This window comes from Nycticebus coucang, chromosome 15, assembly GCF_027406575.1.
Source record: "Nycticebus coucang isolate mNycCou1 chromosome 15, mNycCou1.pri, whole genome shotgun sequence".
Taxonomy (NCBI): Eukaryota; Metazoa; Chordata; class Mammalia; order Primates; family Lorisidae; genus Nycticebus; species Nycticebus coucang.
This window is the reverse complement of record NC_069794.1, coordinates 58869306-58885240: the sequence shown is the minus strand read 5'-3', so window position 1 is coordinate 58885240 and position 15935 is coordinate 58869306. Positions and strand designations below refer to the sequence as shown.

The window sequence follows — 15935 nt, the reverse complement described above, 5'->3', positions numbered from 1 at the left end:
GAATACACTGGTTTGTGAGAATTGTACAGCTAAGTAAAAACAAAATTCAGCAAAATCTAGAAATGCTTAAGTGGTGGTTCTATAATCTTTAAACACTTGAAATTTAACAATAGGTTTAAGATTAATTTTATCTGTTAAAGAATAGTAAAGTCACTTGAATGAGAAGAGATTTGAGTTTTTTTGTTTTTTCTGATGAGTTACTTAATGTAAGTGCTTACACCCATCTTTTTTGCCAGTTACTTAGAGCTCTTTATATATTTTGATTGTGAAACATAGGCACATGACATGTACAGACACAAACATAGAGACAGACATACAGACTTTGTTTCCCAGCTTTTAAACATTTTTAAACATTTTAATACAGATTATTAATTTTTTAATTATCTAGTTTATGTATTTTAGCAATTCACCTAGATTTAATATACAACAAATATAGAAACACTAAATTTCTTGAGACCAAATTACAACTAATGAGAATTAAAGTTTTTAGCGCGCAACCAAAATAAAGTAGATAGACCATGGTGATTAGGGACAATGGGTGTGTAAGATCAGAACCATAAGACTTCCAGGAGAAATCTACTGGCAGCGCTGCTAGTAGTGTTGGAGCACTGTGCTCTCAGTCCTGCCTGTCCAGGTGACCACTAGGTTTCTCCAGCAGTACATAGAACCTACTGGAGCAGTCTAGGGATCACCTTTTAAACTATTTAAAGTTAATTGAGTTGGAGAATTGAATCTTTTGAGAATATGTATCTTAAATAGGAAATGAGTATTTTCATTTGTAATTTTTCAAAAGTGTTTATAGGCTTGAAGAACAGTTTAGGCCTCCTAGCCAGGTGCTAAAGATGCTGCAGAGGCAAATTCTTTGAACATTGGCAAAGGAGGGTATGAAGAGAGGTAAGACCATATAGGTTTAAGTAATTCTAGTCTTAGTTACTAGCCCGGAAGGGTCTGTGTCTACATCTGAGGTGGAAGAGAAATGTTCCTTTTTATACTCTCATTCCTCACCTTATAACTATTGTTGGAATGCAGAGGGAAGGGATTTTTCTGCCAGAGCAGAAGGGGACACAGATTGATAAGGGGGTTGGGGTCTAAACAGTCTCTAATTAGTCCCCAAAGATGAAAGGCATCAGTGGGAAACCAAGAAGGACCATAGGTTGTATGAGAGCGTAGTTTCTCTCCTACTTTGTTTCAAGTTGCTGCATTGACTGTGCCTTCCTCAGGAAACCAAGGACAAATTTCTTGAACAAATTGGAGAAAGCATTCTAATTGATTGGTATGAACACACAGCCCCTAGTTTTTAGCATAGATTTGAGCGTTTGAGTAAAGAGTTCTCGCTCTTTTTTTTTTTTTTTTTTTTATTTGGCCGGGGTTGGGTTTGAACCCACCACCTCCGGCATATGGGACCGGCGCCCTACTCCTTGAGCCACAGGGGCCGCCCAGAGTTCTCGCTCTTAAGAGCCTGACTGCCCCATAATTTGTTACTCCCGATGAAAACTACCCCCATACACAACAAAAATTACTTACCAACTGCGCAGTTTTACTACTTCATCCTCAAGGGTGCTTCACCAATCAGCATGGCGAAGGGGAATGAACCAGAGTGGAATTGGTGGGGAATGAGGAAAATACAGCACAAGAGAAGACACGGAAACAAAGGATGGGACTGGGAGGACTAACTGAGCTGATGGCTACAGTTTTATGTTATAGTATCTGTACAGGGTTGTCCAGGGGGAGGTAGCATAGACAATATGGGGAAATAGTATAAACAAAAGACATAGTTTTGGTCTTAACAGTACAATAGGACAATGTAAATAACTTTAACAAAGGCAAACCATCTTGTTAATGGTTTCTACTCAACTTCGTTAACATATGACAGGAAGCAAGAAGGGAAAGATCATGATAATCCCAGCATAGTTAACAAAACAAAGGAAGAACTGTGACTTAGTGGTTACTACTTAACTTTGTTAGCATATGACAAGGAGAGAGAAGGGAGAGATCTCAAGGATCTCTGCATAGTTAACTAGACAAAGAAAGGGCTACAGGACTTCTGGCAGAAGGAGCAGGAAGAAAGGAATATGGCTGTTTTGGGAAAGGAGGAGAAGCAGTTGGGGGTTCATTCCCTGAATGTTCCCCAGGCTGTGAGGGCTCTGCTGTCTCACAGCCTGCCCTCTACAGGTTGCAATTGTCATTGTTGTTCAGTGGGCCTAGGCCGGGCTTGAGCCCACCAGTCTTGGTGAATGTGGCCAGTGCCCTACTCACTGAGCTACAGGCGCCGCTGGTAACCTCTGACTCTGGGCTTAAGCCATTCTCTTGCCTCAGCCTCCAGAGTAGCTGGGATTATAGGCACCTGCCACAATGCCTGGCTATGTTTTTTTAGTGATGGGGGTCTGGTTCTTGCGCAGGCTGGTCTCAAACTCCCGAGTTCAGGCAGTCTACCTGCCTCTGCCTCCCAGGGAGGGTGCTAGGATTATAGGCGTGAGCCACCTCACCTAGGTCTATGGTCTATTGAGTCTTCTCCAAATAAGGAGAATATCTGTCATGGTCAGTGTTGATCCACTAAACTCTTGAGAATAAATGACGTGATAAGAATTTCTACTTGTTGAATTCCCACATTAGGCCAGGAACTGCTAAGTGCTTTACAGGGGGTAGATACTGTTAATAGATTAGATTGTGTGCTTTTGGGGGAGTAGGGAAGCAGAAGGGGTGATATTCTCTTTCAAGGAAAAGTTCTAAGCTTGTTTCTTTGTTATCTTTCTTCCACATAGCTTATGATCAACAATTAAAAATTGTTTTAATTATTATTCTAATTAAAAATTGTTTTATTATTTCTTTTTCATTTATTATTTTATTCTAATTAAAAATTGTCATAATTAAAGCAATTAAAATTGTTTTAATTAGAATTCGATGGCTTTTAAAAAACTTCTACTGACATTCAACACGTTTATATTTGTAGGAGCTGACTAAGGCTTTGGAACAGAAACCAGATGATGCACAATATTACTGTCAAAGAGCTTACTGTCACATTCTTCTTGGGAATTACTGTGGTAACTTTTCTCATATAGTATATTGTCCCTTTATAAGTTACTTAAACTTTACTCAAGATAAAATTAAGCAAATAAAAATAGAGGTTATCTTTGAGGATGCTTCATTTGTTCATACAAGGTAAAGTAACTGAAGTGTGACAAATGTTGAGCAATACCCATTTAAATTTTATGGATGTCTCTTCAGTGGGTGGAGATTGGACATGCTAATGAAGAATAGCATTACATGTATTGTTTCATAGAATATTTAAATGAATAGCTTTTGTTTGCATTTTTTTTAAGTAAATTAAAAAAATTATTCTGATCAAGAATCTGGGTAGGGAACAACTCAATACCTTTATAGTCAGATTACATAATGAGAAAATGAGATTATGAGAAAATGATGTTAATGAGAAAACAACTTTGTGACATAGAGTTGGTTTTTTTTTTTTTTTTGAGACAGAGTCTCACTGTGTCACCCTCTATAGATGCTGTAGTATCACTTAAGTATCATTTAAGATCTGTAGCATCACAGCTCGTAGCAACCTCAAACTCTTGGGCTTAAGTGATACTCTTGCCTCAGCCTCTCAAGTAGCTGGGACTACAGGTGCCCACCACAACGCCCAGCTATTTTTTTGTTGCAGTTGTCATTGTTTAGCTGGCCCAGGCCGGGTTTGAACCTGCCAGCTCCTATGTATGTGGCTGGCACCCTAGCCGCTGAGCTACAGGTGCTGAGCCAACACAGAGTTTTATTTACTGACTTGAGGAACTTTAAGAAGGAAGCTAAATTTGTGTATTAGGCTTTGAGAAAGGTAAAAGGATATTTATTTGGATTATATCTTAGGTCAGCTTTTCCTAATTTAAAAGCATTTGGCCTATCAACTTGAAAACTTAAAAATCTGAAACTGATTCAAACTTTCTGTGTAGTATTTGCCAGGATCTGTAAATACGTAGTAACTGCCTACAAAAACCTATCTTTTTCTATGCAGATGCTGTTGCTGATGCAAAGAAGTCTCTAGAACTCAATCCAAATAATTCTACTGCTATGCTGAGAAAAGGGTACACAATAACTATTCTTGTTGAACTTGGATTAGATAGTGGGTATTTAAATTGTTAAAGGAGTCCATTGTAAGCTTTTTATAAGTAGTAAAATTCTTTGTATATACATTTTAATGGCTGACATAGGATTCCATTTTAAATATAACTTAGTTCTATTATTGTGTTAATAACAGTATGTGGTAGGAGATCTGTAGTTAGTGTGTTTTAAAATAGTGATGATTGAAGTAACCGCAATAGATTGCCTATCCTTTTAATTCATCATTTGGAATTTATTTAACTGACTAAAGAACATTCTGTTTCTCAGTCAGCCTGGGTAGGAGGCTACATTTAATGCTTTGAAAGCTCTGTATCTGTTTACTTTTTTTTGAGACAGAGTCTCACTTCGTTGGCTCAGTTTAAAGTGCTATGGCATGACAGCTCATAGTAACCCCAGACTCCTAGGCTCAAGCAATCCTCTTGCCTCTGCCTCCCAAGTAGCTGGGACTATAGGTGCTCACCATGACGCCCAGCTAGTTATTCTGTTTTTAGTAGAGGTGGGGTCTCACTCTTGCTCAGGCTGGTCCCAAACTTCCTGAGCTCAAGCAATCCACATGCCTTGGCATCCCAGAATGCTAGGATTGTAGGCATGAGCCACTATGCCCAACCTATATTATCTGTTTGCTTTATATCCCAGCTTGTTTCTGTTACATGTGACTTTATTATTTAAGGAAAAAAAAATTTTTTTTTTTTTTTTTGAGACAGTCTCACTATGTCGCCCTTTGTAGAGCGCTGTGGTGTCATAGCTCACAGCAATCTCAAACTCTTGGGCTTAAACGGTTCTCTTGTCTCAGTCTCCCAAGTAGCTGGGACTACAGGCACCTGACAGAACGCCTGGCTGTTTTTTTTGTTGCACTTGTCATTGGTGTTTAGCTGGCCCAAGCTGGGTTTGAACCTGCCAGCCTCAGTGTATGTGGCTGGTGCCCTACCCACTGAGCCTATGGGCACTATCTTTAAGCAGTTTTTTTAGGCTAGCTGTTGTGGTGCATCCCTGTAATCCTAGCACTTTGGGAAGCTGAGGTAGGAGAATGGCTTGAGACCAGGGGTTTGGGACCAGGCTGAGCAAGAACATGACCTTGTTTTCACAAAAAAATAGAAAAATTAGCTGGGCGTGGTGGCTTGAGGCTGTGGTCCCAGCTTCTTGGGAGGCTGAGGCAGAAGGATTGCATGAACACGGTAAGGAGTTTGAGGTTGCAGTGAGCTGTGCTCCAGCCTGGGTGACAGAGGGAGGGAGACCCTCTCTCAAAAAACAAACAAAAAACCCCCAATCCTCTGTAATTCTTTTATATAATTATATTTTGGAAAAAGTGAGGATGTATAAAGTCAGATTCCTTCTGAAGTGAACCCCCAAAATGAATTTTAATGGAGATTATACTAGATGTTACACCATTTTAGGAAATTCCTTGGCTTATTAACATGTACCCGTACATAAAATAATTTTTTTTCTGTCTTGGCGCCTGTAGCTTAAGCGGCACCAGCCACATACGCCAGAGCTGACCGGTTCTAATCCAGCCCAGGCCTACCAAACAACAATGACAACTACAACCAAAAAAATAGCCGGGCCTTGTGGCGGGCCCTTTAGTACCAGCTACTTGGGAGGCTGAGGCAAGAGAATTGCTTAAGCTCAAGAGTTGGAGGTTGCTGTGAGCTATGATGCTACGGCACTCTACCCAGGGTGATAAGCTTGAGGCTCTGTCTCAAAAATAACAATAATAATAATTTTTTTCTTTTAACAATAGAAAGTACTAAGATTTTATTTGTTTAGAAAGAAGGCTGTTTTTAATGATCACATAAATGTATTAATTTGTTTTTAATATGCTCACACAGGATTTCTGAGTACCATGAAAAAAACTATGCTGCTGCTCTAGAAACTTTTACAGAAGGACAAAAATTAGACAGTAAGTGTTAGAATTATACTTTAATAAACTACTGTTTCTGTCTTAAATACCATGGCTTAATTCTGTTAATCTCAAGATAATTGTAGGAACCTACCTTTTCTCATTGGGATGACACATTGCAGAAGTTGAGATCACTTAAAATTGATTAAATTAGTCTTTGGCTGGGTGGGGGGGCATTTGAATCATAGCTTTACTGTTAGAAGCTAAAAACTATGTTTGAACACTTTGTTCCATTTAGTCTTTGTTTTTTTTCTAATGGAGAAGTGAAAATTTAATATGCTTGCTTGTTCAGAAGTCTGTTCGTTTAAGTTTAGATTGCTGAGATGGGAAATCTTACAAAATAGTCTTTTATGGAGAAGTGAAGTATAAGTTAGGGTGAAAATTTATGAGTGGGTACAGAAGAAACATGGAGTTCTGAGACTATTGTGAGTTGTTAATATCATTTTGAGAAGAATATGTGAAAATTGGGTGGTGCCTGTGGCTCAGTGGGTAGGGCACCGGCCCCATATACCCAGGGTGACGGGTTCAAACCTGGCCCTGGCCAAACTGCAACAAAAAAATAGTTGGCCATTGTGGCATGCACCTGTAGTCCCAGCTACTGGGAGGCTGAGGCAAGAGAATTGCCTAAGCCCAGGACCTGGAGGTTGCTGTGAGCTGTGTGATGCCACGGCACTCTACTGAGGGCGATAAAGTGAAACTCTTGTCTCTACCAAAAAAAAAAAAAAGAAAGAAAGAAAGAAAATTATAGTAATATGGATAGCAAGACATATGTATAAAAACTGAGATTTAAGTATTTAAAGATCTGCAGAAGTCTGGGTGCAGTGGCTCCCACCTGTAATCCCAGCACTTTGGAAGGCCTAGGTGGGAAGATTGCTCAAGGCCAGGTGTTTGAGACCAGGCAACATAGGATATTTCCCATCTTTACAATAATAAAAAATTACCTGGGCATGGTGGTGTGCACCTGTAGTCCTAGCTGCTTCGGAAGTTGAGATGGGTGGACAGCTTGGTTCCAGGAGTTGGAGGTTGCAGTGTGTTGTGATAACACCACTCCAGTCTGAGCAACAGAGCAAGACTCTGTCTCTAAATGAAAGAAAATAAAAATCTGAAAAATAATAAAAGAGTTTATGAGTAACCTCATAGAAAAATTACAGACTGGGCATGATGGTTCAGGTGTATAATCCCAGCACTTTGGGAGGCCAAGATAGGAAGATTACTTGAGACTTCCCCCCCACCCTTCACCCTCCCCCCCCCCCAAAAAAAAACACAAAGAAACAAAACCCCAACCATCTGTAATTCTTTTATATAATTATATTTTGGAAAAAGCAAGGATGAGAAACATAGCAAGACCTTGTCTCTACACAAATACTTAAAAACTATCTGGGCATGGTGACACAGGTACTCAGAATGCTGAGGTTATTCTAGGAGTTGGCAGTTGCAGTGAATTTGATGCAGGGCCTTACAAGAGCAGGACCTGGTCTCTGATAAAAAATAAAAAGGTTGTAAACTACATAATTTTGATGTATTCTCATTTTTTTATGTTATGACAAAATGTTATTGTGATTCTCTAAAGCAGTGGTTCTTTTTTTTTTTTTTATTTTTTTTTTTTGTAGAGACAGAGTCTCACTTTATGGCCCTCAGTAGAGTGCCATGGCATCACACAGCTCACAGCAACCTCCAGCTCCTGGGCTTAAGCGATTCTCTTGCCTCAGCCTCCCAAGTAGCTGGGACTACAGGTGCCCGCCACAGCACCCGGCTATTTTTTTTTTTTTTTTTTTTTTTGTTGTTGTTGTTGTTGCAATTTGGCCGGGGCTGGGCTTGAACCCGCCACCCTTGGCATATGGGGCCGGCGCCCTACTCACTGAGCCACAGGCGCCGCCCTAAAGCAGTGGTTCTTAACTGGGAACTATTTTGCTTCCCTGGAGACTTTGACAATGCCTGAAGAAATAATTATCATTACTAGTGGATGGGAGATGTGCTACTGACATCTAAGTGAGTAGAGGTCAGAGATGCTACTAAAGATCCTGTAATGCATAGAACAGTCCCCCACAACAAAAATGTATCTGTTTGAAGACCCTGCTCTCCAGTATTGTATGCTAACAATTTTTTAAATTTGCAAAAAAAAAAATAAAAATTTGCTATATACTTCTCTGTTCTGCTACATATATAACCTGTTCAAAAGAAAGGATTTTAGGCCCACATGTGCAAATGGAAGCCATGAATTGGGAAGGAAAAGATCTGGGCAGTAGGAATTGTTCTCAAACTTGGCTTATCCCAAGTTAACTGCATGAATAACGTGACTGTTCAGTTAGCAACACAGCATATCTGCAGTCTTAGCAGATTCTAAAGAGTCTCATAGTACCATGATCCTTATTTGAAAACCTTGCAGAGACACGAGTCATTTCATCCTCTACATTTTTAAACCCTATCGCTTAGCCTTTAAGAGCAACAGAAAGTTCCTGGCAAAATGTCTTCCTTGAGTACTGTCTTCATCATCATGCCATTGACATTTGTTCTGGAATTACTTCAGAAATGTCCTTCTGACGACATTTGTAAAATTGCTTTTGAGGATATATTTAATATAAGAACAAATTTATCTTTTTTTTTGGAGACAGTCTCACTATATTGTCCTGGGTAGAGTGCCCTAGAGTCACAGCTCACAGCAACCGCCAACTCTTGGGCTTAAGCAGTTCTCTTGCCTCAGCCTCCCAAGTAGTTGGGACGACAGGTGCCCGCCAAAACGCCCGGCATTTTGTTGTTGTTGTTGTTTAGAAGGCCCAGCCAGGTTCACACCTGCCGGCACCCTAACCACTTGAGCTACGGGCGCCAAGCCTATCTTTAAATTTAGGAAATATTTAGGTTAAACTATTAGGCTTTCATTTTTTTTTTTTTTTTTTGTAGAGACAGAGTCTCACTGTACCGCCCTCGGATAGAGTGCCGTGGCATCACACGGCTCACAGCAACCTCTAACTCTTGGGCTTACGCGATTCTCTTGCCTCAGCCTCCCGAGCAGCTGGGACTACAGGCGCCCGCCACAACGCCTGGCTATTTTTTTGTTGCAGTTTGGTCGGGGCTGGGTTTGAACCCACCACCCTCGGCATATGGAGCCAGCGCCCTACTCACTGAGCCACAGACGCCGCCCTAGGCTTTCATTTTTACCAAAGTAAAACATTAACTCAAAATATTACTCTCCCCCCCTTTTGTACAATAGGAAACTTGGTTTTATTTACTGGTTATTTGATATAGTACTAGGGTGTCCCCAAAGTCACCATACACAGGGGAAGATGGAAAGTTGTGGCTAAATGTACCATTGTTTACAAAATACTCTCTTCATCTTGGCCACCTCTTTCTACACACCAAGTCTTCTTTCCCACTCATGGTGAATATGTTCCAAGATACCTGTTTTCCCATGTATGGTGACTTTTGGAACACCCCATAGTTTACCACTAGAGTATATAGTGTGTGAGAGTATATTTAAATTTTAATTAAGGCCTGTATAGTTGAATTTTTTATAAATTAGAAAAGTTTGTTTTAATTGCTCTTTTCACATTAATCTTGTCTGTAGTTAGCTTGAATTAGGCAACTTTTTAATTTACAGTACTTTTATTTATTTACTTTAAAAAGAGACAGTGATGCACTATTTGCTCGGGCTGAAGTGCATTGCACAGCTGCAGTTCACTGTAACCTCAAACTCCTGGGCTCAAGTGGTTCTCCTGCCTTAGTATCCTGACTACAGCCATGCATCCCCACACCTAGCTAATCTTTAAAAGTTTTGTAGAGACAAGGTCTCACCTGTGTTTTGCTCAGGCAGGTTTCAGATTCTTAGAGATCTTCCTTCCTGAGCCTCCCAAAGTGCTAGAATTATAGGCATGAGTTACCACACCTGGCTCTATTTTTTTTTTTATTTTTCTTTTTTTGAGGCAGTGTCTCACTCTGTTGCTTAGGCTAGAGTGCCATGGCATCAGCCTAGCTCACAGCAACCTCAAACTCCTGGGTACAAGTGGTCCTCCTGCCTTGGCCTCCCAAGTATATTTTTCTTAACATTAATTACTGTGATTGTTTAGATATAGTCATTGATCTGGGTGTTCAGAAGTGAATCATATGTTTATGTACATACTTATATTGCTATCACTAAATTTACAGTTCATCTGTAGTCCCTTGACTTTCATGTAACTTGGAGATAGAGCAGAACTCTACAGAATACAAAGATGCTTCTCAGTGTTGGTAGGAAAGGCCTGGCAATGGTAAACAAGTGAAGCCCCTGAGAGAATAGTAGACAGAAAACATTGTTGCACTGAAGGGTGAGGGCAGCTGCCAGTTACCACTCCTCCCTATACTGATGGCATACTGGGAATCTGAATCAGATCTGATTTGGTTAAATGAAAGGAAGTTCCTTTAAGAGCAGGAGGTCTAATCCTAGCACTTTGGGAAGCTGAGATGGAAGGATTGCTTGAGGTCAGGAGTTTGAAACCTGCCTAAGCAAGAGTGAGACCTGTCTTTATAAAAAGTAGAAAAATTAGCTGGATGTGTGGTGGTTAGTACCTGTAATTCCAGGTAATTGGGAGGCTGAGGCAGGCAGAAGGCCTACTTGAACCCAGGAGTTTGAGGTTGCAGTGAGCTTTGATGATACCAGTATACTCCAGCCAGGGTGATAGAGCAAGAAAAAACAAAAAACAGGGAGGTGGGTGGAAATGAAATTTATCTGTCTAGGAAACCAGTAAAGTTGAAACTGTAGTTAAAACTAAATTAAAGAAATTTTTGCTCAGAAAGGAGAACTAAAGCTTGAACCTATTGGAATATTTATAGCTGTAATAGAGATGCTGTAAGCTCTAGTAGGATAGGTGTTTTTGTCTTGTTTAATTCACTGTTGACTCCCCAGTGCCTAGGACAGTGCCTGGAACATACTTGGTATTTACTAAGTATTTGTTGAAGGAATGTGTTAGGTTGTGCAGATGAGTGATGTTATAGTCAGTTTTTTCTTTCTAGGTACAGATGCTGATTTCACTGTCTGGATTAAAAGGTGTCAAGAAGCTCAGAAAGGTATATAGATTCCCTTGTTTCTTTAAAAAGAGTGAACATTTGAAATATTTTGGTTTAAATAAATTTGTTTTTAATTTTATAATTTAGTATTTAGGTAATACATTTTCCCTTAGATGTGGATTTACAAAGATTTTCTAATTTTTGGCTTGTTTCTTATGCCAAAAGGGAGATTTGGATGGATTTGCTTACATATTACCCATTAGAAATTACTAAGGAGCCTAAAATTACTACAAGATGCAAAATAAACCACTTCCTTCTGTTAAAAGATACGGAGAATTGGTAGTTAATCAATATGTTTGAGCCACAGAAACCATGTATGTAACTTAGTCTTTAAAAGTACTGTTATCTGAAAATGCTTCCTTTTTGTTTCGGTAGGATCAGAATCTGGGGTGGTAAGTCAAAAATTTTCATCCTTCATCTTTTTACTTAATTTTATTAAATTTCAAGTACCAATATGTTTGAGAAGGGACTTGGGGCCAGGTATCTCTCAGTTAAATATTAAGCAATTCCACTTAAATACTAGTTCCTTTAGTAACTGAAATAAAAGATTTTTTTTTTTTTGTAAAATAAATATAGATTTTCATAGTCATGAAAATTATTAGGTTATTTTAATGGATTTAGAGTGTGGTTATGTTGATTTGGTATGATGTAGTAATAGTGAGGATGATTATATCTTTTTCTTACTAAATAGTCAACACATGTATTTAAACAGTTGCAATGAATCACCTGTATAGGGCTTTTTATGGTAGGTTAAGATAATGGTTAAGTAAAATTGCAAGTATTTTATCTCTAATTCAGCGTTACATTTATTGTTTTGGACATGAAGATCTTCAAGTCTTTTTTTTTTTTTTTTGCAGTTTTTGACCCGGGCTGGGTTTGAACGTGCCACCTCCAGCATATGGGTCCAGTGCTCTACCCCTTTGAGCCACAGGCACCGCCCCAAGTCTTTGTAGTTACTAAAAATTATAGTGGAGTTGTAAAAGTAGTTTTTACTATTTAATCAACTTAGGGTTATAACACCATTAAAATATGGCTAATGTTTTTTTAGCAGGTGTCTATGTGTTTTTATAGACTAAACAGATATAAAAAATACTTTTTAAAAAAATTATTATGGGTACATAATAGTTGTATTTTTTTATTTTTGAGACAGAGTCTCACTTTGTTAGGCTAGAGCGCCTAGCTCACAGCAAACTCAAACTCCTGGGTTAAAGCAATTCTCCTGCCTCAGCCTCCTGCAAAGCAGAGGCTACTGACGCCCACCACAACTCCCAGCTCATTTTTCTATTTTGAATAGAGTCAGGGTCTCACTCTTGCTCAGGCTGGTCTCAAACTCCTAAGCTCAAGCAATCTTCCCATCTTGACCTCCCAGAGTGCTAAGATTACATGCATGAGCCACTGTGCCAGGCCAGTTGTATATTTTTATAGGGTACATGTGATGTTTTGATACAAGAGTATGATGTGAATTGATCAAATCAGGGTAACTGAGATACCCATCACCTCAGGCATTTATCATTTCTTTTTGTTAGGAACATTCCAGGTCCACTCTTAGCTATTTTCAGTTATATTCTAATTTGTTGATTATAATTGTTACTACACCGAGTGGCTGTAAAGTTCGTGGGCAGTTTAAATTGTACACTATTTTAAATTGCACACAGACTTTATGGCCACCATGTACTGCGTCATCAAATATTCCTTCTGTGTAACTAGCTATATTTTTGTACCCATCCCCACCTATAACATGCATATGTAGTTTAGGAAAGTATAAATTGATCAGGAGTCACTTTTTTTCTTGATGGACAATGAATTATGTTGTAGAGAGGCTGGAAACAAAGTAAGACATTATTAGGAAGCCACATGGAAATGTTCTCTATAGGTTTCCAGAGCAGTATCTGACATCATGGTTAATCCTGTGGTTCTACTCTTTTTAAAGGTGGTTTTTAAAATATTAATGCTGCGAGGGGCCTGTAATCCCAGCTACTCCGAAGGCTAACTCTGCTACAAATGATAGAAAAATTAGCTGGCATAGTGGCACATGCCTTAGTCCCAGCTACTTGAGAGGCTGAGGCAGGAGGAACACTTCCTTTTTTTTGTAGAGACAGAGTCTCAGTTTATCGCCCTCGGTAGAGTGCTGCTGTGGTGTCACACAGCTCATAGCAATCTCCCAACTCCTAGGCTTAGGCGATTCTCTTGCCTCAGCCTCCTGAGTAGCTGGGACTACAGGCGCCCGCCACAACCCCTGGCTATTTTTTTTTGTTGCAGTTTGGCCGGGCTGGGTTCCAACCCACCACCCTTGGTATATGGGGCCAGTGCCCTACCCACTGAGCCACAGTCGCTGCCCAGGAGGAACACTTTAGCCCTAGAGTTTGATGTTGCTGTGAACTATGATGATGTCTCTGCTTTTTAGCCTAGGCAAAAGAACAAGACCATGTCTCAAAAAAGCAACAATAAAAAACAAAACAAAAAAAGTTCATGTTTTAAAATGTTAATGTTTTCAGTTTAGGGAGTTTGTGAATCTTAGAACTGTCCTTTTTATATAAGTAACCTTTTCCAACCAGACTTTTGAAAGTTTTCTGTTATTTATTCTTTTTTTATTTTTTTTGCAGTTTTGGCTGGGGTCGGGCTTGAACCCACCACCCCGGGTATATGGGGCCGGTGCCCTACTCCTTGAGCCACGGGCGCCGCCCTGTTATTTAAATTTTTATTTTAGAAAAAAAATCTTTTCTGTTTTTTTTTTTTTTTTTTTTGGCAGTTTTTGGGCAGGGCTGCGTTTGAACCCACCACCTCCGGTATATGGGGCTTCTGCCCTATTCCTTTGAGCCACAGGTGCCACCCCAAAAAAATCTTTTTTGAAATTGAACCTAATAAAATTATTAAAATATTCTGAATTTTTGGTAAAGACTAGTATTATTTTACAGTTATAATTACTGTATTTTGTGTTTGAAGAAAGCTTTCATATAATTAATTCCATATCAAAATGACTTTACTTCCCGGTAAATTAATAATACATGCATTTTAATATACCATTTGCTAAACTAATGTGTAAAAATCTCTGTCTTTCGACTTGCCGAAATAGTCTACATCCCAGCGGACTCATCAGTCAAAAATCAAGTAAGTGTTTCTTTTTATAAAACAGTGCGTGATAAATAATCCTAGAGGGGGAGGAGGAGTACAAATCCTAAATTGTACTTGCAATTTAGTTGTAAGCAAGTCCATATCATGTGATTTCAAGTGTTCCTTTTGTTTTCTAAAATTATAATATCCTACGTAAAACTAATTTCAGTAATGTTTAAGTATCAGTATTAGTGTTTATACTTGTCTTAAATTCACATTATTTTCATCTTTAAAGTTACTTACTTGGTTTCATATGGTCACTTTTCCATATATTGAGAATCTCTTCCAGTTAAACTGATGCTATTACACAGCAAATTAGGTTTGTAGTAGGCTTAATAGAATTGTAACTTGCCCTGCCTTTTATATTTGGAGTAAATTTTTTTATAGAAACCTTCTATGTGAGTTGAAAGTTAATATTGCTGAGGGCAATAGTTGCAATAATGAATAAGCAATTAGCAAGTCTTTGACTTTGTTTTTAATTATTCAGTAGCCCTGTATACAACTTGTCTTCTTAGAACTGTAACAGAAAGAAAAAAAAGCCGTTGATCTGGAGTTTTGCATCCTCATTGATTTTTAGAGGAAACCAAGACTCTTGAGGTTCATTTCTTTAATGGAGTTTGTTTTCAGTATACTTACCTAAAATGGCTTGGAAACATTAAAACAGTTTATTCATACTGCAGGATGTATGATATAGGATGAAACTCCAACTGTCTAATAGACAATGAACTTCAACTTGCTTTAGTGGCAGTAGCAGCAGGAGTAGAACACATGACCATTAAGTAATAATTAAGGTGTTTGGAGCCTAAAGGAATCCAACACTTAATAAGTATACTGTATAGGAGGCACTGTACTTGATCCTGGAATGTTAATAGTGGCAGAATAGATAAATAGCTCTGCTCTCAAAGAGCTTTTACAGTGAGGATTCCTACATTTTTAGAGCTTTCTGTTCAAAAGGTACATGTAATTAGAATCTCTAGATACACTAGTCTTCCCATGTACCTTGAAATTGAAGGAAGGTATTATGTAAATGTTGTGCCTGACATAATGAGTTAAACTTATGTTTTTCTTAATTTTGGCTCATTTTCTTTTGTTCCCTCTTCTCAAGTCTCCTCCCAGCTTCAGTTAAGGGATCCTGAAGTGTTGACTCAGGCTGTCCTTGTTCAGTGCATCACTGCCTTTGACTGGCTGATTGCTTCACCTTTCTGAGCTTAAGTTTGCTCATCCATAAAATAGGGATAGAAGTGTTTGGTTCATCTTTTTTGGGGGGTGGGGGGCGGAGTCTTTCTGTGGGTCTCCCTAGGTAGAGTACAGTGGTGTTGTCCTACCTCCTTGCAACCTTAACTGCACTCCCAGGCTCAAGCAATCCTCTTGCCTCAGCATCCTACATAGCGGGGTCTACAGGCACCTACCACTGTGCTGGCTAATTTTTCCCATTTTTGGGAGAGACATGGTCTGACTCTTGCACAGGCTGGTCTCAGTGTTCCCACTTCAGACTCCCAGAGTGCTAGAACTACAGGTGTGAGCCACCATGCTTGGCCTTGCTTCATCTTTAGTATTTGTTTGAATAGCTCTATTGGTGTATATTTATTAGGTCAACTAAGAAAAGTTGTGCATCATCTACCTGATTGGGTTTTTTTCCACTAGTACAGATAAAAGTTATAGAAAATTGTTTCTTGTGAATCAGCAGCTACTTTGCTATTTTGTTCCTCAAGGTGGAGCTCTTGTTTATCAGACTAATTTTTCACAACTTTTAGAAAATTCGAAGTGTTATTTTAAG

General features: G+C 39.0%; 2 protein-coding genes across 3 annotated transcripts in view; one reads left to right on the top strand and one right to left on the bottom strand.

Annotated features, from left to right (window-relative positions):
• The window catches only part of CNMD (chondromodulin), a 308020-nt gene that overhangs the window by 215273 nt on the left and 76812 nt on the right, over positions 1 to 15935 (bottom strand). The gene's annotated exons all lie outside the window — the stretch shown is intronic.
• Positions 1 to 15935, top strand: part of SUGT1 (SGT1 homolog, MIS12 kinetochore complex assembly cochaperone) — a 44073-nt gene that overhangs the window by 6141 nt on the left and 21997 nt on the right. For both annotated transcript variants that reach the window (XM_053563811.1, XM_053563813.1), the window contains exons 4-9: positions 2951 to 3041; positions 4007 to 4076; positions 5940 to 6010; positions 10994 to 11047; positions 11423 to 11439; positions 14121 to 14155. In XM_053563811.1, the coding sequence (XP_053419786.1) occupies positions 2951 to 3041; positions 4007 to 4076; positions 5940 to 6010; positions 10994 to 11047; positions 11423 to 11439; positions 14121 to 14155 (338 nt within the window). The remainder of the gene's footprint in view (positions 1 to 2950; positions 3042 to 4006; positions 4077 to 5939; positions 6011 to 10993; positions 11048 to 11422; positions 11440 to 14120; positions 14156 to 15935) is intronic.